The following is an 18,653-nucleotide window of genomic DNA, read 5'->3' as shown; positions in this document are numbered from 1 at the left end:
TCTCTAAAAACTTAAAAATCAATTTAAAAAAAGATTTAAAATAAACGACCCCTGCCAACCTAGCAGTTCAAAAGCACGTCAAAGTGCAAGTAGATAAATAGGTACCGCTCCGGCGGGAAGGTAAACGGCGTTTCCGTGCGCTGCTCTGGTTCGCCAGAAGCGGCTTAGTCATGCTGACAACATGACCCGGAAGCTGTACGCCGGCTCCCTTGGCCAGTAACGCGAGATGAGAGCCGCAACCCCAGAGTTGGACACGACTGGACCTAATGGCCAGGGGTCCCTTTACCCTATACCTATACTCTCAGCTTTATATGTCTTTTCCAAATGAACTTTCTCATGTCTTACCTGAGTGAGTTAAATCAAATGACCAAAAGTAGCTTCGGAATTCACGCTGTAGCAGCTGCTGCGAAACACAAATTAAAAAATGCATGTATTAATAAATCACTCCGCCATAAAACAGTGCGATGTCAACGAAATATTACTTTGAATTTTCCATGTAAGTTTTTAAATGCAACATACCTGGCAGGAGAAAATTTCTTCACTGCAAAAGAAGAAGAAGAAGAGATATTAGTATTTGGATACCAAGGCTGCAATTCCATGCACAAGTACCTAGGGAAAAGGTTCCAGATTCCCAGGAGCTGGCTCCACGTAAATTTTGCTAATATTCCACTTTCTTAGCTGCACTAAGAATGGACACATTCGACCTGGCCTCTTGCACTCTTTTACACACTAGTGCTATATGTGGAATTCTGTGTGAATCAGGGGTTGCCAGACTTTTTGGGTCAGTGAACATATGTGGAATTATGAGAAAGTGCTGTAAGGCACCAGTCACAGAAACGGAGAGGAAGACAATATTATGCAGGCCTGCCCCACCACCAGCCCCCCCCCAATCAATGGGGAAAACTGGTCCCTACATCTGCTATCACATTGCTTACATCACACTTTTTGCACCTCTCCTCTGTGCAGAATAGAACAGAGGGTGTCCCAGTGCTGTCAAGTATCCCGTTTCCCCCGGGATTCTCCCTTATTTTAAGCAGTTTCCTGCTCCTCTCCCTTATTTTTTATTTCCCTTAAATTTCGCGTTTTTAATGGAAGCAGCTCCTCCCCTGCTGTCCAGGGACTGGGTGGGAAGACCTCGCCTACTTGGAGAGAAAAGCCTCAGCCCTCAAAGCAAGTGGGAGCCATTTCCAGTGCTTACAGGGGGGTGTATTCCTCCCCCTGCATCAGCCCCTATCTGTTGCCGCCGAGCCCCTCAGCCGGCCAATAGGGTTAGCTGGCGGGCGGAGCCTGGCTGCCTTTGAGCAGCTGCTGCTTCCTGTCCTGTTTTGATGGGATCAGACAAGAAGACGATGGGGCTCCATTGCGCGGAGCACATGGCTGCCCTCCTCTTTGCTGGCTGCCCTCCTCTTTGCTCCGCTCCGAGCCCGAGCCCGCTTGGAGTTTACATTGCTGCTCCGCCCACTTTTGCTTCTGGCTCCGCCCACCACTGACATGTGACTGTCCCCGGGATAGGTGAGACTGCTGATCCCTTATTTTCAAATCCGAAACTTGACAGCTATGGGGTGTCCACTCTTGGCATCCCATGAAATGTGGGCAAGTTTAAGGAAGAGTGTTTAATACAAGGATGCCTAAGTGAATGCAAACAAGTACTGAGCAGAAAGAGCAATTGAGGAGATATTTATTGAGACCTTCCATGGGTGAAAACGATATTGAATTTGGCGTAGCTCACTGTCGCCATCTGGTGCCACATTTGTATATTGCACTTTGCTACGCATTTAAAACTGTGTACAGTGGTACCTCGCAAGACGAAATTAATTCGTTCTGCAAGTCTTTTCGTCTTGCGGAACTTTCGTCTTGCGAGGCACGGTTTCCCATAGGAATGCATTGAAATTTAATCAATGCGTTCCTATGGGGAAAAAGTCCGGGCTTGTTGCCGGCAGCAGTAGGGAGGGGTTGGGCCTGGCTGGGCCCAGCCAGAACCTCCTGCCAGCGAGCGAGGAGAGCAAGCCAGGAGGGCGAGCGGCAAGCGGGGAGAGGAGTGGGGAGGACGAACGGCGATCGGTAAGCATGGATAGCAAGCGCGGAGGGCGAGCGGCAAGCGAGGAGATGAGTGGAGAGGACGAAGGGCGATCGCTAAGCATGGTTTGCATGCGAGGAGGGCGATCGGCAAGCAGGGAGAGGAGTGGAGAGGACGAAGGGCGATCGGTAAGCATGGATAGCAAGCGCAGAGGGCGAGCGGCAAGCGGGGAGATGAGTGGAGAGGACGAAGGGCGATCGCTAAGCATGGTTTGCATGCGAGGAGGGCGATCGGCAAGCAGGGAGAGGAGTGGGGAGGACGAAGGGCGATCGCTAAGCATGGTTTGCATGCGAGGAGGGCGATCGGCAAGCAGGGAGAGGAGTGGAGAGGACGAAGGGCGATCGCTAAGCATGGTTTGCATGCGAGGAGGGCGATCGGCAAGCAGGGAGAGGAGTGGGGAGGACGAAGGGCGATCGCTAAGCATGGTTTGCATGCGAGGAGGGCGATCGGCAAGCAGGGAGAGGAGTGGGGAGGACGAAGGGCGATCGCTAAGCATGGTTTGCATGCGAGGAGGGCGATTGGCAAGCAGGGAGAGGAGTGGGGAGGACGAAGGGCGATCGGTAAGCATGGATATCAAGCGCAGAGGGCGAGCGGCAAGCGGGGAGATGAGTGGAGAGGACGAAGGGCGATCGGTAAGCATGGTTTGCATGCGAGGAGGGCGAGCGGCAAGCAGGGAGAGGAGTGGAGAGGACGAAGGGCGATCGCTAAGCATGGTTTGCATGCGAGGAGGGCGATCGGCAAGCAGGGAGAGGAGTGGAGAGGACGAAGGGCGATCGGTAAGCATGGTTTGCATGCGAGGAGGGCGATCGGCAAGCAGGGAGAGGAGTGGGGAGGACGAAGGGCGATCGCTAAGCATGGTTTGCATGCGAGGAGGGCGATCGGCAAGCAGGGAGAGGAGTGGAGAGGACGAAGGGCGATCGGTAAGCATGGTTTGCATGCGAGGAGGGCGATCGGCAAGCAGGGAGAGGAGTGGGGAGGACGAAGGGCGATCGCTAAGCATGGTTTGCATGCGAGGAGGGCGATCGGCAAGCAGGGAGAGGAGTGGGGAGGACGAAGGGCGATCGCTAAGCATGGTTTGCATGCGAGGAGGGCGATCGGCAAGCAGGGAGAGGAGTGGGGAGGACGAAGGGCGATCGCTAAGCATGGTTTGCATGCGAGGAGGGCGATCGGCAAGCAGGGAGAGGAGTGGAGAGGACGAAGGGCGATCGGTAAGCATGGTTTGCATGCGAGGAGGGCGATCGGCAAGCAGGGAGAGGAGTGGGGAGGACGAAGGGCGATCGGTAAGCATGGATATCAAGCGCAGAGGGCGAGCGGCAAGCGGGGAGATGAGTGGAGAGGACGAAGGGCGATCGCTAAGCATGGTTTGCATGCGAGGAGGGCGAGCGGCAAGCAGGGAGAGGAGTGGAGAGGACGAAGGGCGATCGGTAAGCATGGTTTGCATGCGAGGAGGGCGATCGGCAAGCAGGGAGAGGAGTGGGGAGGACGAAGGGCGATCGCTAAGCATGGTTTGCATGCGAGGAGGGCGATCGGCAAGCAGGGAGAGGAGTGGGGAGGACGAAGGGCGATCGGTAAGCATGGATAGCAAGCGCAGAGGGCGAGCGGCAAGCGGGGAGATGAGTGGAGAGGACGAAGGGCGATCGGTAAGCATGGTTTGCATGCGAGGAGAGCGATCGGCAAGCAGGGAGAGGAGTGGGGAGGGCCTCGAAGCCCTCTCCGCCGCCGCCAGCCTCCAGCAGGCTGAGCAGGACTCCTCCAGGCGACGAGGGGCAAAGGGCCACGGCCACCCGCCCGCAGCAGGGCGGAGAAGCGGCCCTGGCCGGAGCCTCCACGGGCTGAGGAGCCTCAGCCATGGTGGGAAACGAAGGAGGCAGCGGCGACGGAGAAGGAGAGGCAGTTGTGTCTTCCCTCGCTCGCCACTCGCTCTCCCCAAGCCACAGCCAAGAAGGGCGGCGAGAGCGGCGAGTGAGCTGGCGGCAGCAGGAGAAAGCTGGGTGTGGGGAGCAGGGGCCGCAGTAAGGGAGAAGCCGAGGCTACCTGCCTCCCGGAGCGGTGAGTGTTCTGGGGTTTGCGGGGAGCCGAGCTGCTGCTTCCGGTTCCCGCCGCCGCTGCCGCTCTCCTTGCAGCAGCAGGTTCCGGCTTTTTCTTACAGTGGTACCGCGCAAGACGAATGCTTCGTTTTGTGAGTCATGGCCATTAAAAAATTCGTTTTGCGAGTCACCTAAAAAATCGCAAAACTCTTTCGTCTAGCGGGTTTTTCGTCTTGCGAGGCATTCGTCTTGCGAGGTACCACTGTACCAGAGTCCTAGGTGTAGCCTGGTAACAAACAGATGAGGGAAATATCTCACCTTTCCTCCGAAAACGCTTCATGAGCCAAATAAGGAACGATCCTATTGAAAGCAACGAGGCTGAAGTGACTGTGGCTGCAATTGTCACGTTTCTTGAAGATGCTGAAGGAGATGAAGTTGGAAAAAGGAGTTTGAATGAAATGAGCAGTAAATCACTGTTATTATAATACTTTATAGCTGTCAGAGCTTATAGCACAGGAGGCCTCAAATCAGCACTTCTGTTCCTCTGTAGTCTCTCCTTGGTTCCTCTGGAGTAGCGCTTTCCCTGGGACCATGTTACCAGTATTCCCCCTCATGGATAAACTCCTGTTTACGACTGGTTCCTTATCTCCCATATTTCATATAAGTGTTTCCCCTTCAGAGAGCAGCATCGGAAGAGACCCTCCATTATGTGTTTATAAAAATGCTTCCTTCTCCCACCCTGATTTTCAAGATCACTCAAACGTCTCTTCTACACTGCTGGCACTACTAGAAAGGATAGCAATGAGATGAGTGGATACCTCCACATGCGGGAAGACTTGACGTCCAGTTTCCTGCAGAAAGGCAATGGAGCCTGTGGGGACCATTCAGCGCCCATCCCTCTGCACAGCTGACCTCGCAAATTGTGCCGTAGACAAAATGCCTATCAGGATCCGAACAATTCAAGAAGCCGTTCTCAGGGGGTGTCAGTATTTCACACTGTATTGCTGAAATACAATGATGCAGATATTAACCTAAGGACTCAGCGATACAGCTGCAAATAAAAGGTTTTAAGTGGGTTTTAAAGTGCAATATACAAATGTGTCACTAGATGGTGACAGCGAGCTATGGCAAATTCAATACATTTTCCAAAATGTTTTTATAAAAAGCATTTTCACAGCGTTTTTAAATATGTTTGCAGATTCCACCCAAGTTTAGTAAACTGCAAATTTCTATGAACATTGATCTATTTTTCATGTAACAGCAAACTAAAGTAGCGTAGTCTAGAAAGAGGATCGCCTGCTCATCTTGCTACTTGTATGAACTAGCCACTTGGAATATAGTTAAAGAGCATACTATAAATATAGCGAAATAAATAATAGGCCTGAGATACAACTCTACTATAGACAGGGAAGAAATTTGGTTTGGTTCTGATTTAAATGCAATCCTACATCATTTGCATTTCCCCAAACAAGGCACAAACTGAAACAAAGCTATCCTTCAAAATTTCCCCTCCTCTATATTTTGTGATTCAATTCTCCTATCAAAAAAAATTGATTAAAACATTTATTAGTGAAAATATGTGTGCATTTATTGGTCTTTGCGTATATTAGTTCTTGTATATATTGTGCAAAATTGTACACAAAAATGTGTACGTTAGGAGAAATGCATACTACAATGCTGATGAATTTCCCTGCGGGCTTTTTATTTAAAAGTATCTGCAAACTGATTTGGAAATGTGGTGTGATGGGCTTAAATCTCACCTTCACAAAAAGGAATTGGCTCTGACCAGCGTCCCTTGGATGTGCATTGAATTTTGGGTGATCCTCTCAAGGTGTAGCCCTCCTCACAACTAAATTCGCAGACTGAATTGTACCTTGGATCTGTATCCAGGTTTGAGCAGTTCACAAAGCTCCTTTCGGGCTGACGTAGCAACTCGCATTTCACTGCTGTAAGAGATGGTTGAAACTTACAGTTAAGTTTGCATGTCGCTGGGACACCGGAAATAAGAGAAACATAATCCTGTAATGCAGACAAAGGCAATGGCCCAAATGAGATAGTACCTTCACACTCTGGTTGCTGTCCATCCCATTCGCCATAGGCACCACACTGGAGCTCACTGGACCCTCTCAGAGCAAACCCTTCTGCACAAGCAAACTTGCAGGTTGAATTCCAGGAAAAATTCCCAGAAGCGTGAGAGCAGTTCAAGAAGCCATGAGCCGGAGGTTTCAGTTCACTACACTCCACAGCTGTTAAATGACATATTCATCTGCATTAGTTCTGTCTTGGAGGTTAACAAGAAAAAATACACCTGGCGACAAGATGGGCTTAGGCTTTTTGAGGATGGGAAAGGGAGCTGCAGGTGAATGGACTGGGAGACTTGAAGGTTTAAAAGCGTTAGACTCTACTGTTAGAGGCAAGATGCTAGAGAGCAGCAAGATTCCCTCACTCTCTTTTGAAGATGATGTATAGATGGTACATTACACCGGTCAAATTAGCGAAAATGTATAAGGTTGAAAATAAGTGTTGGAAATGTAAGGAAAAGGAAGATACCTTTTATCATACGTGGTGGGAATGCAAGAAGGTGAAAGGCTTCTGGGATATGATTTATAATGAAATGAAGAAAATGTTGAAATATACATTTGCTAAAAAAAACAGAAGCCTTCTTACTGGGCATTACTAGTACAGACATTAAAAAGCAAGACTTTAAACTTTTCCAATACGCAGTGACTGCGGCAAGAATCTTAATAGCACAAAAATGGAAACAAGAAGAAACACCGACAAAGGAAGAATGGACAGTGAAATTACTGGAGTATGCGGAATTGGACAAAATGACGGGAAGAATCTGAGAACAGCAGGACCAGAAATTCATCAAAAACTGGACTAAATTTACGAATTATTTAAAAGACTATGGTATTCAATCAAATACATTGATAGGACTGCAAGAAGCTTTGTAGATTATCGAATAAATGTTGTTGTAAATATGAAATTATGGTGATTAAGTTGGATATGATGATTTAAAGCAATGATTGAGTTAAGAAGTATAGTATAAAGTAATAGATATTAGAAAATCATGTGGAGGGTTTGAGGGAAGTCACGGCCCTAAAAGGCCAAAATGTTAAATGAATGGAAAGATAAATGTGAAAGTTTTTCTCAATGTATTTATATAAAAACAATAAAAATGATATTTATATAAAAAAAGATTCCCTCACTCTGAACTTCAGTTGGGCGGGGAGCTCATAATTGTAAGGTTGCATTAATGAAAGGTCAGTTGTCACTACTATGGGCAGGGAGTGTGAAGGGCTACATGTTATGGGAAAATATATTCCCATGTTTCGTTGGGCTGAACTACACATTAACACTGACATGCATGAATATATCTTGCCATGTGAAAGGCAGTACCTGTTTTTATAATAGTTAGAGCTGAAATGTAGCAGTAGAAAGTCTTGATAAGCCTTTAGATGTGTAAGTGGGACTTTTGACCTGGGACAAATAGCAGCTTTGGGGAGGAAGGGGCCTTTACCCACTGACAAAAGGGTGAAAAAGCCTCACTTTGTGGTTCTGATCTGGATTGCCCCTCCCATGACTGCTATTTGAAAAAAGCGTAAAGGAATGGTGGCAATGCTTTCTTTCTTTTTCTGATTTGGTTTTTGAAAACACCAGGGGCCAGAATCAGTTAGCAGGAACAGAAGCAGGCCAGCCAGCCTGTTTCCAGCTCTTTCAAAACAACTATTTCCAGAGATAAGTGTTGAAAGCATTCATTACAAATGATTTTAACAGATTAACAGGTTAGAGAGATGAGTGGGATTCGGCTCAATTTACACCAATGGAATACAAATCATAACTGCAGATTTTTTTCAGAACATTTTCTTTCCCATGGATAGGAAATCTTACCTTCACATGCAGGGATTGGTTGTGACCAGCGTCCCTCGGATGAGCACTGAATTTGAGGCGATCCTCTTAAGGTGTAGCCCTGCTCACACACGAAATCACAGGTTGAGTTGTAGGTCAGTTCTGCGTCCACAGGGGAGCAACTCACGGAGCCATTTTCAGGCCATGGTACCGCTTCACATTTCACCGCTGAAACAGACACAGATCGTGACCTTGGTTAATCCAGATACATTACAGGAGAGTGCCGGGGTGTGTGTGTGCACAGAGAAATATAATGAGCTCTGTGAAGGCAAGCAAGGCAATGAAACAAAACCAGTACCTTCACAGGCTGGCTGTTGTCCATCCCACTCTCCAGATGCCCGACACTGCAGCCTGCTGGAGCCACTCAAGGCAAAGCCATCTTTACAGCCAAACTCACATGACGAATTCCAGGCAAAATTCCCAGAGGGGTGGGAGCAGTTGAGGAACCCGTGAGCAGGTGTCTGGAGCGCATGGCATTCCGCAACTAGAAATGCAATCAAAATGCTTTAGGTTTGTCTTTGTTCTCCAATCCATAAGATACATGGTACCTGAAGCCGAACATGGATTCCTCACCTAACTACTAAAAGGCGTGACAATTTTTTCCAGTTTGATGACTATTACAAAATTAAAAGTGGGACTTGAAACAAATTGTTGCCGTGTGGAGTGCTCCTGTTCAGGGTTCCAGCTGGCCAAGCACTTTTCTAGATTACTCGATTACACACACACACAGAGTTTTCAGATACTCCATTTCATCTTCACTGCTTGCATTTCTTCCCTTCCTACAGTCAGTCATCATTCTGGGGTTTTGAACATACCCTGGGCCGGTTTTGGGGAAGTGTATTCCCTTAATTTTTTAAAAATGTGGGTTGTTTTCTTTTGTTTGTACTGCTGCAAACCTTAGGGCTCTCCCAAGCCTGCCTGGTCCCTCCCCTCTTAAGCATGGGTGGTGCCATTTTGGCTGTCTCGGGGAACACCTCCCCCCTCCCCTGGGGGCGAAAGAGTATGCTAGTATGCTATTTGTACTTGGGATTTGAAGGTGGTTCAGGCTATCCTATTGGGTTCTACAGTCGTACCTTGGAAGTCAAATGGAATCCGTTCCGGAAGTCTGTTCGACTTCCAAAATGTTCGGAAACCAAAGCACGCCTTCTGATTGGCTGCAGGAAGCTCCTGTAGCCAATTGAAAGCTGCGGAAGCCTCGTCACATTCGGGTTCCAAAGAACGTTCGCAAACCGGAACACTCACTTCTGGGTTTGCAGCATTCAGGAGCCAAAACGTCTGAGTAACAAGGTGTTCGGGATCCAAGGTATGACTGTATTGTTATAACTCCCACAAAATCTAGCAGAAAACAATGTCCTTTGCCAACTTAGCAAAGATTCTGATGCTCCATGGCTAATGGAAGACTCACTTCCCTTGTCACTTCTAGGGTTCAGCTAAGGGGTTCTGCATTAGTTTTCATTCATTTAGGACTCGCTCAGTTCACTGACCTTTACACAAAGGGGTGGGTGCAGACCAGTTTCCAGAATCGGTGCACAATACTGGTTCCAGACCAGCAGATTTGTAGCCTTCGGTGCACTGAACGTGACAAGACGAGTTGTAGCTAAAATCCTTCACTGGGTGACTGCATTCTAAGGTACCATGATCTGGTTTTGTCAGTGTGTCACAAGTAATTACTATAGAGAAGGAACACAACAAGCAAGGAGTTAGGCAAGGCTGCTGTTTCCAGCAATGTGCATTAAAACTACAGGGTTAGAGATGAATTGCCCGGTTTGAAAAAAAAACTATACGATTAATCTTACCATGTTCACAATTGCGCCCGTAGAATCCTGTATCACACTGGCAGGTGTAATTATTAATAGTCTCCACACATTTGCCATGGCCGCTGCAGGAATGTAGATTACAGGAGGCTGCAAGACAATTAACAGATTATAAATCATCCCATCATATATAACATGCTTTAAATGAACTATTACAAGTGAGTGGAACAGGCTCTTGGCCCTGAAGACGTTGATGCATTAAACCACTTTGAGTTTAATATCACATCATATGTAGGTCACATCTTCAGGCTTCACGTCCTCTTTCTTGGCCTCATGCCCTTTGGGTGCTGCCCATCTTTTTCTGCTCTGTGGATCCAAGGGGGAACATGTTCCACAAAGCAGCAAACAACACAAAAATCCACAATTTGGAGTTACTGGAGGATTCTCCATTCTCTTCCTTTTATGCAAAAAGCTTTATTTTCACCAGTCTTTGATATGGTTTCCCTATAGAGCACTGCACCACTGCATATCACTTGGCTATCACAAGGTGTCATCAGCATAGTTGTCCTGTGCTTATTTTCCTGGCTTAGGCCACTTCCATGCTGTTGCTATTTTGCAGATGGGATTCAATCACACACCGGCAAAATCAGATGGATATATCCAAAACTGAGGTGGATGTATGTGCTCTTGTGCAGCAAACCTGCTCCCACCACCCAAGATAAAAATAAACATACATTTTGTGATAAGGGAATTAACAACTGTGTGGGATTAACAGCTATTAAGACCTAATAATAATAATAATAATAATAATAATAATAATAATAATAATTTATTATTTGTACCCCGCCCATCTGGCTGGGTCCCCCCAGCCACTCTGGGCGGCCTCCAACAGATATTAAAATACATTGTTCATCCTTGTGAACAAATCAGAACAAGGAACAGCTGACTTTGCACAACCCCCTTGCAAACTTTGTGCAAGTGAGTAAAATGGACAGCTTAACTAACTGGCCCTCTTGAAGCAATCTCAGGCTTACAGGCACCAGCAACAGTTTGAGCAAGAAACATACTATTATTTTTTATTACTTTATTGGTTTATTAGTTTACTGATAAACAAACAAACTGAAAGACTCCGCTGATAATCAGAAGGTGTTTACTGACATTATTTCCCTAAACCATATTACATTTACACCCCATAGGCAGGTATTATTATTATTATTATTATTATTATTATAGTGCTGATATTGAAGAGTGAACAGATTGAACAGAGAACAGTGGAACTGTGGTGCCGTGCAAGCTTGCAACTATTTAGGGTTCATCCCTCTTTACCGTTGAATCAGAGCAAATATCAGTTGGGTTTCCCAGCGTTTACTCAAATTCAGTGGTAAAGTGGGTTTTCCTGGGGAAAGCAGTGATGCAAACGGGAAAACCTCTTGGGCCCGTGCCTAGAAAGAACGAGACAAGCAGGAAACCACTCAGACCCATGCAATCAGGGCATGGAACAAGTGAAGTAAAGTAAATTTTTAAAAGTGTAAGATGCTCTCTTACACGAAGCCAGAAGGATCTGCCAAATAAGTTTCTAGCTGTTTTAGTGGCAAATATATTAGTCAAATGGATCCTATCCCATACCTGTATAGCACAAAGCCCTTTTCTTATTGCTGCAACGTTCATCGTTCCACTTTCCTGCATCTTGTATTCGGTTGATGTAGATTTCCACGCAGTCCTGGTTTTTCCCTCTGTTGTTTGGTTCACCTTTAGCCCAGTTTTTAGCTTCTTCAGTCAATGCCTTGTTCGTTCCCACCCACCTCCACACATTGCCAATTTTTCTGATCCCAATCCAGTAGTACGATCCATTATAAGGGATCTCTTTGTTTAAGTACTCGTTTTCCTCCTTATTTTGAATCGCAACCAGGTGGGTAAAGTGGGTTTTACACCACTTCTCAGCTTCTGTATAATTCATGGTTTCAAGTGAATAATGGTATGTCCAGCAGGTGCTCTCCTTAAGCAACAAAAGTCCTGGAAAAAAGAACACATCATCAAGTTGCTATGTATGTCTATTTATTTAGAAAATGTTGCTCAAGGAGCTCTCCAAGCCTTGAAGGTTCAGAAACAGGGTTTATGTTGGAGTAAGAAGACAAAATAGACAGACGGCCAAATCAAGTGGTAAACAGTGGAAGGAGCAGCATCCTGGCTCTACAAGTGGTGAATAACCATGTCATTCCCAGTGATGGACCTGAGATGCAGGAATAGAAGCTTGAGGCCCTTTGGGAGTAAAGAGTCTACTTGTAAACAAGGGAAATTTCATAGCTATGAAGATGGGCGGTGGAGGAAAGCAAATGAGCTTGGAGACTGGTCTATAAGTGCCCAAAAAACAGTGAGCAGTCAAGGAGGAAAGGTCTCCTGAACTCTCTAGGCTAGGTGGAAGACAAAGAGAAGAAATAACATGCCTTTGGACAACTGGTCAGCGCAGTCAAGAAGGAGAGGCTACACTCTGTATTCATTTTTTAATCAAAATATGACTTCTGTCCATTTCTGACTTTTCAGTATACTTTTTTTAAATGTCTGCAGAATAAGGCTGCCACTTACAGATTAAAGGAAAACCAAACAAGGAATGTTGATTCCTGAATTATTCTAGAGCAGGATTGGGTAAAAGGTAAATGGAAATAGCTCTCTGGTTCATTAAATTGGCAAGCTTTCTAACACAAGCAGCAGCAAAATGGCTTTTCCTATCTAAGCCCCGTTCCGTGCCCTATGAGCGTGGGACGTCTTTGCTTGGTGGTGCTGTGGCCCATAGATTGAAGCAAAATACTGGGCAAGGGTTAGAGCCTTCACTGAGCAATTTTGGGTCACTGGTTGACAGGGCCAGAAAGGAATTTTCCTCTCTCAACCTGACTGGCACTTGGTTGGTTTTTTTCACCTTTCCCTCAGTGAAATTGTGGGTGGCCCTCCTTTGTTAGGCAGAAGAACGTTGTTTATATGAAGGCGGAAATGGCATTGGGCAGGATCAACATAGGAGGGGGCGGGGCTAAGGGGAGGATTTACCACAGCAAACCCAAGCTTGGGTTGGCTGGTTGGAATCTGCAGCCTGGTCACCCAGTGAGACCTTGCTTGCTTGGCTTACACCACGACAAGGTTCAACACAGGCTAACTCCCATGGGACAGGTTTGGAGAGGTCCAAACCTGGCAAATCCATCCCATCAACATGGGGGAAGGATGAACTGATCCTGGGACCCAATGCCATGCCAACGCTTGCCCTGCCTGCTGCTGTCAATAAAGATTTGGCCTGATTTCAACCCATCAGCATTGTACGGTCTGGTTATTCTGCTGCTCTCATGGGCCACATTATGCCTGGGCAAATAAGGCAGCCAAATAAGAGTGAGCTAGATAATTCACCCAATAATTGTAGGCTGCAAACAATTCTGTTTGGGGCTCTACTAAAAACCAAAGGAGTTCCCAGAAAGCTGAACTCCACCCATCCCTTTTCTAAAGGATTTCCCATTCTGAAAGACATTACTTACCATAGGTGAGAGCAGACAGGAACCAAAGGGCATTCATTATGGCAGGAACTGACTATAAAGCTTTTTTCCTCCCTCCCTTGAGTTGACTTTGTAGAATTTGCTGTATAAAGAAAAAAGGAAGTGCAACACATTTATGGTAAGGAATGGGTTTTAAAGTAGAGGGAAAATATATTGAGGTTGAACACTGGGACATGGTTTAAGGCTGTGTGGTTTGATGCACTTTTCTGAGACTACAATCCTATGTATCCATAATTACTTGGTAGTAATTGAATTAAATAGGATTTACTTCTGACTGAGGGCTCGCCCACACTTCAGCTTGACCTGTGCCTAGAAAACACGGACCTGAGTGGGTTTCCCCTTGCCCCACTCCTTTCCCAGGGAAAACCTGCTTTTTAGCTTTAAATTGGAGTAGATGACAATCCTGAGAGCAGCAGGACAAGAGGAAATATGGCTAAGTCCAGAGGAGATGGGCATAGGAGAATTACACCGCAAATAACATAATGAATGTATTTAACAATGAAGGTGAACACTTGAGAGTTAATCTCTTCTTAGCAGTTAGGATAGCACATGCTCAAAACTGGAAAAATGGCAATCCCAACTATTAGAGAATAGGTCTTGGAAATAGGCACACATGAACACAGTAGCAGGTTCTTAGAAAAAGGAATAGGAATAATTTATTATTGGCCAAGTACATTTTGCAACATACTTGGAATTTGTTTCTGCTACATTGCAATGTAAACATACAGACACTGTTCCTCTCACAATACAAAGAAGCAAAGAAACCCCACCCATAATTTACCTCCCCTTCAGCTATACAACTACGAATTGAACAATTTAATGGCACAAGGGAAAAAACTATTCTTGTGCCTGGCCGATTTTGTATATGAAGTCCTGTAGCGACGTCCAGATGGAAGTAAATCAAGCAGATGATGACCGGGATGTAAAGGATCTGCTACAATTCTCTCTGCTCTCTTCCTAACTCGGGTAGCATAAATTGTCTCTATTGAAGGCAATAGAAATAAAAATAAAATAAATAAATAAATTGTTCAGTAGCACCTTATAGACCAACTAAGTTTGTTCTGGTATAAGCTTTTGTGTGTGTGCTTACACCAGAACAAACTTAGTTGGTCTATAAGGTGCTACTGGACAATTTTTTATTTATTTTATTTTGACTGTGTCAGACCAACATGGCTACCTACCTGAATCTAGGTTCTTAAAAGAAATGGACAAATCACACACATGGAATTCTTTTCCAAGTGGTATTGTTTCGTTATGGGCATCATTTTGAGTTCGACACCTTATGCATTTTTGCATTTCAGTAATTGTACAATAAATACATGGCTTACTATCTGTTCATTAATATGCAATAAAAATACATAAACATGCACGCAGAGCCTTGTTTACTTACCAACAATAGCTGCAGAATCCTGATTCTCAGAAGTATGCTGGTGTAGCTGCCTTGATGTAGAGCCTGTGTCCTTGGGTGAGGTCAGTATTCTAGGTTTTGGCTGAGGACCCGTCTTACAGCTTTCACTTGCTGATATTTAACTGTGAGCCATGAGCCCTGTGTCTTTTATACTGTGTCCAGCAAAATGTGACTGAGGAGGAGGGGGGGGGGTGAGAATTTCCCTAGGTAGGAAAAAAAATGATTTGCCCGGAATATCCCCGTTTCTAAATTAGTCAGACAGCTTCCCTGCCTCTTCCTTCTCAAAACACTGGCGAGCATCTGTGCTATTTTTTACATTCCTGGACATAGAAATCAGTCCTAACAGTTTTTTTTAAAAAAGGCATTCAAGTTTCTTTGCTGCTGTAGCTGCAAATGGAATTGTGTTTGTTTCGTAAGCAAGTTCTGTATTCTAAACTAAGGAAACTCACATGGTGGAATCAAAATCTGCTATTTCAGTGAATCAAATTTACAAATAATTTATTTTTGTTCTTTGTGTTATTTTCTTCCAAATCCAAATTTTCAAGCTTATTAAATAGGTTTCAGTTCAGAGGCTATGGGGGAAAGGGTTTGTGTAGGTTGCTCAGGTTTGGCCTGGGTTGTTGTTGTTGCATTTGTATACCCCTTACATGCCCAAATGGCTTCTAAGCAGTTTACAATTATAAAATTGTAAGAGAGGAAAATGTAAATCAACACATGGTTACAGTTGGATGTTCCAATTCCAGCCTTGGGAAGTGGCACAGGGAGGGAGGGCACACTCGCACGCCCAATGCTGCTGCTGCCCCCTCTCCACTGCTTCCGCCCCGGGGTCAAGCCTGACTCTGGAGTTGAATTGGGGCCGGCCTCGACGAGGAAACCTGTCGTAGGGGCACCTGCTTGCGTGCCCCCTGAAAAAAATATGCCCGGGGCCACAGCCCTGCCAAACCCCCCTCCCCCTCCACTACGATGATCTACATTGACAAGGCAATGCCTGATAAACCGTAAGCACACCCAGGACTTCAGCAACTGTCAATGTTTTTACATGTTCAGAAGCGAGCCCCTTGCTGCTCCTTTCCTAGCCATGGAGAAAACCCCTTAATCCGGATTTTTAATTATTTTTTTTGGCAGAGTTACAAAAAGAAAAGCACACAGCAATAAATCGATTTTAGAAAGGGGCAGGATTACACGGACGCACAAAGCATTTCTTTTTTTAAAATTGAGACACCTTGTGCTTTGCTCCACTCCCCATTTGTTCCTGCCCTGCCCTCTCCCTGTCCCTCGCTCCTCCTCCTTGCCTGCCCCCCAGCAGCCGCTACGAGCTGCCCAACGGAGGAGGCCAGCGGAGGCAGCCACGGAGAAGCAATGGGATGCTGCCTCACAGCCGTCGTTGCTCGGGACAAGCATCTCCTCTCCGAGTTCAGTGGCGGCAGCGCTGCTGGAGGAAATAGGGACATTCTGGGATCAAATCAGAGGCCAGGGTGGCTTTTTGTAATTCCAGGACTGTCCCTTGAAAATTGGGGCACTTGGAGGGTACGCATGTGCCAAGCGAGCCTTGGCCAGCAAGGAAGGAGGCGATCTTGAAATATATATTTCTGTACCAGTGTGTAAAGAGCTTCTAAGCAATCCACCTTGCTTGGACTTAACTTACGCAATTTCAACTGTGAGCAGTTAAAATCGTGCAAGTTAACTGCACGTAAGATACCATCGTCCTATGTACATGTTTGCATACGCTGTTTAGGTTGGCCCTGAAAAGGGGCCCTATATATACTGAATGCAGGCATCAGGGTGCCAACTTGAATAAAGTATTAGAGGGGCCCGGGTAAACCCCACCCCACCCCATCAATCACAAGATGTGGCACACATACACACACACCATTTGAATGACAATCTCCATCAACTTTGGAGGGGCTCAGCCCCCTCAAATATTTTATTGGTGGGGGGGGGGGGGTCAAAGGGACCTTGACCCCTAGGAGTTTGTTCCTGTGATATAGGCATCATTTCTATAGGAATACCAATATAACTTTCCATTTGTAGTTACAGGTAGGTAGCCGTGTTGGTCTGCCATAGTCAAAACAAAATAAAAAATTAAAAAATCCTTCCAGTAGCACCTTAGAGACCAACTAAGTTTGTTCTTGGTATGAGCTTTCGTGTGCATGCACACTTCTTCAATTTGAAAATTCATTTGTGATTTGAAATGTACACTTTATTATGATTTGATATTTTCCCCTTAGTGGATTTTATGATGTTATGAGCTTCCTACTAGGCATCACTGACATTGAAACCTACTTTTTATTGACTGAAGGTTTTAACATGCCATGTTGGAACTTTACTGGAATAATACATCATTAGTAGAGTTCCAGAAAGGAAGGAAACTCCACCAGGTTGTAAGCTTGTTGGTTATGAAATACCTTTCCTGTCCAGTGTCCAAACAAGACTTTTCATCTGCTGATAATCAGGAAAAAGGTCACTGTAAAACTTCCACCAAGTTGCTTGTTTTGGCTGCTTACCCAGCTTCACTGGAAAGTGGGTAATTAAGATTATTAGCAATAATCTTATTGTTCAGATCTGATCCTTTCCATTAAACCCTTTTTCTCCCCTATGATATTTTCCTTCTCTCTTTCATTCCTTTTTCTTTTTGTGTTGTGTATTTTAGATTGTATGCAGCGACTTTCCACTGATATTTCTTTGATAGTCGCTACCAGTTTTTGGTAGGGGCATGTTGAGGGAGGAGTGTTAGAGGAGCATTGCTATGTGATTGTTTTAAAATATAGTACGTATATTTCTACAAAAAAAAAAAATAGCATTTGCAGAAATTGTTTTATTTAGTATTAGCTGGCCCGGCCACGCGTTGTGGTGGCTTTTTTGTGAAATGGAAAAGGAAGATATCTATCTATCTATCTATCTATCTATCTATCTATCTATCTATCTATCTGTAAACTGCCCATGCCCACAGCTTCTCCTGTTGAATTTCTGTCTGCCTCCTCTCTGTCTTCCCCCGTTTCTTCCTCCCTCCACAGCTTCTCCCGTTGAATTTCCGCCTGCCTCCTCTTCATCTTTCCCCCCGTTTCTGCCTGCTACCTTCCCCTCCCCTGCACTTTCCCTGGTCACCCCGAAACTCTGTTGCTTACTGCTGTATAATTGCAAATAGAGCTCGCGTGCTGGAAAGCGGCTGTCGATTGCTGTGGCCTTGGAAGGCGCGCACGCACACGGCTTTTTCATGGGGTTGGTGGCCTCTATTTTTGCCCCGCGTTACCACTGGTCCCATCACCTCCTGGCAAATAGAAGGGGAAGAAATGGAGGCAGTGAGATATTTCACTTTCTTGGGTTCTATGGTCACTGCAGATGGTGACAGCAGTCACGAAATTAGAAGATGCCTGCTTCTTGGGAGGAAAGCAATGACAAACCTAGACAGCATCTTAAAAAGCAAAGACATCACCTTGCCGACAAAGGTCCGTATAGTTAAAGCTATGGTTTTCCCAGTAGTAATGTACAGAAGTGAGAGCTGGACCATCAAGAAGGCTGATCGCCGAAGAATTGATGCTTTTGAATTATGGTGCTGGAGGAGACTCTTGAGAGTCCCATGGACTGCAAGAAGATCAAACCTATCCATTCTCAAAGAAATCAGCCCTGAGTGCTCACTAGAAGGACAGATCCTGAAGTTGAGGCTCCAGTACTTTGGCCACCTCATGAGAAGAGAAGACTCCCTAGAAAAGACCCTGATGTTGGGAAAGATGGAGGGCACAAGGAGAAGGGGACGACAGAGGATGAGATGGTTGGACAGTGTTCTCGAAGCTACTACCATGAGTTTGGCCAAACTGCGAGAGGCAGTGAAGGATAGGCGTGCTTGGCGTGCTCTGGTCCATGAGGTCACGAAGAGTCGGTCACGACTGAACAACTGAACAACAACAACCACAGCAGCCTGGCCTCGCAAAGCCGCCTGGCCTCAAA

General features: G+C 45.8%; 1 protein-coding gene across 1 annotated transcript; it reads right to left on the bottom strand.

Moving 5' to 3' along the window:
- Nucleotides 1-467: 467 nt before the first annotated feature.
- Nucleotides 468-13,383, bottom strand: SELE (selectin E). Its single transcript, XM_033151077.1, has 11 exons — nucleotides 13,283-13,383; nucleotides 11,394-11,780; nucleotides 9,810-9,917; nucleotides 9,498-9,683; nucleotides 8,312-8,497; nucleotides 7,996-8,181; nucleotides 6,165-6,350; nucleotides 5,865-6,050; nucleotides 4,923-5,108; nucleotides 4,423-4,524; nucleotides 468-541 (listed from the first exon to the last, which is right to left on the bottom strand). The coding sequence occupies exons 1-11, from the start codon at nucleotides 13,317-13,319 to the stop codon at nucleotides 468-470; spliced, it is 1,824 nt and encodes a 607-aa protein (XP_033006968.1). The 5' UTR covers nucleotides 13,320-13,383.
- Between the last annotated feature and the right edge of the window lie 5,270 nt (nucleotides 13,384-18,653).

The sequence above is a fragment of the Lacerta agilis genome, chromosome 6, assembly GCF_009819535.1.
Source record: "Lacerta agilis isolate rLacAgi1 chromosome 6, rLacAgi1.pri, whole genome shotgun sequence".
Taxonomy (NCBI): Eukaryota; Metazoa; Chordata; class Lepidosauria; order Squamata; family Lacertidae; genus Lacerta; species Lacerta agilis.
Note: the sequence above shows the minus strand (reverse complement) of the source record. Positions and strands in the feature narration are given on the sequence as shown.

What these genes read in the sequence shown, in the direction of transcription:
- SELE (XM_033151077.1), bottom strand. Translation starts at nt 13,319, where the DNA reads ATGAATGCCCTTTGGTTCCTGTCTGCTCTCACCTATG. An exon ending in CGGGCGCAATTGTGAACATG is followed by an intron (nt 9,684 to 9,809) that starts GTAAGATTAATC and finishes CCTTCTCTATAG; the next exon opens with TAATTACTTGTGACACACTG. An exon ending in GAAGCGTTTTCGGAGGAAAG is followed by an intron (nt 542 to 4,422) that starts GTGAGATATTTC and finishes CTTCTTTTGCAG; the next exon opens with TGAAGAAATTTTCTCCTGCC.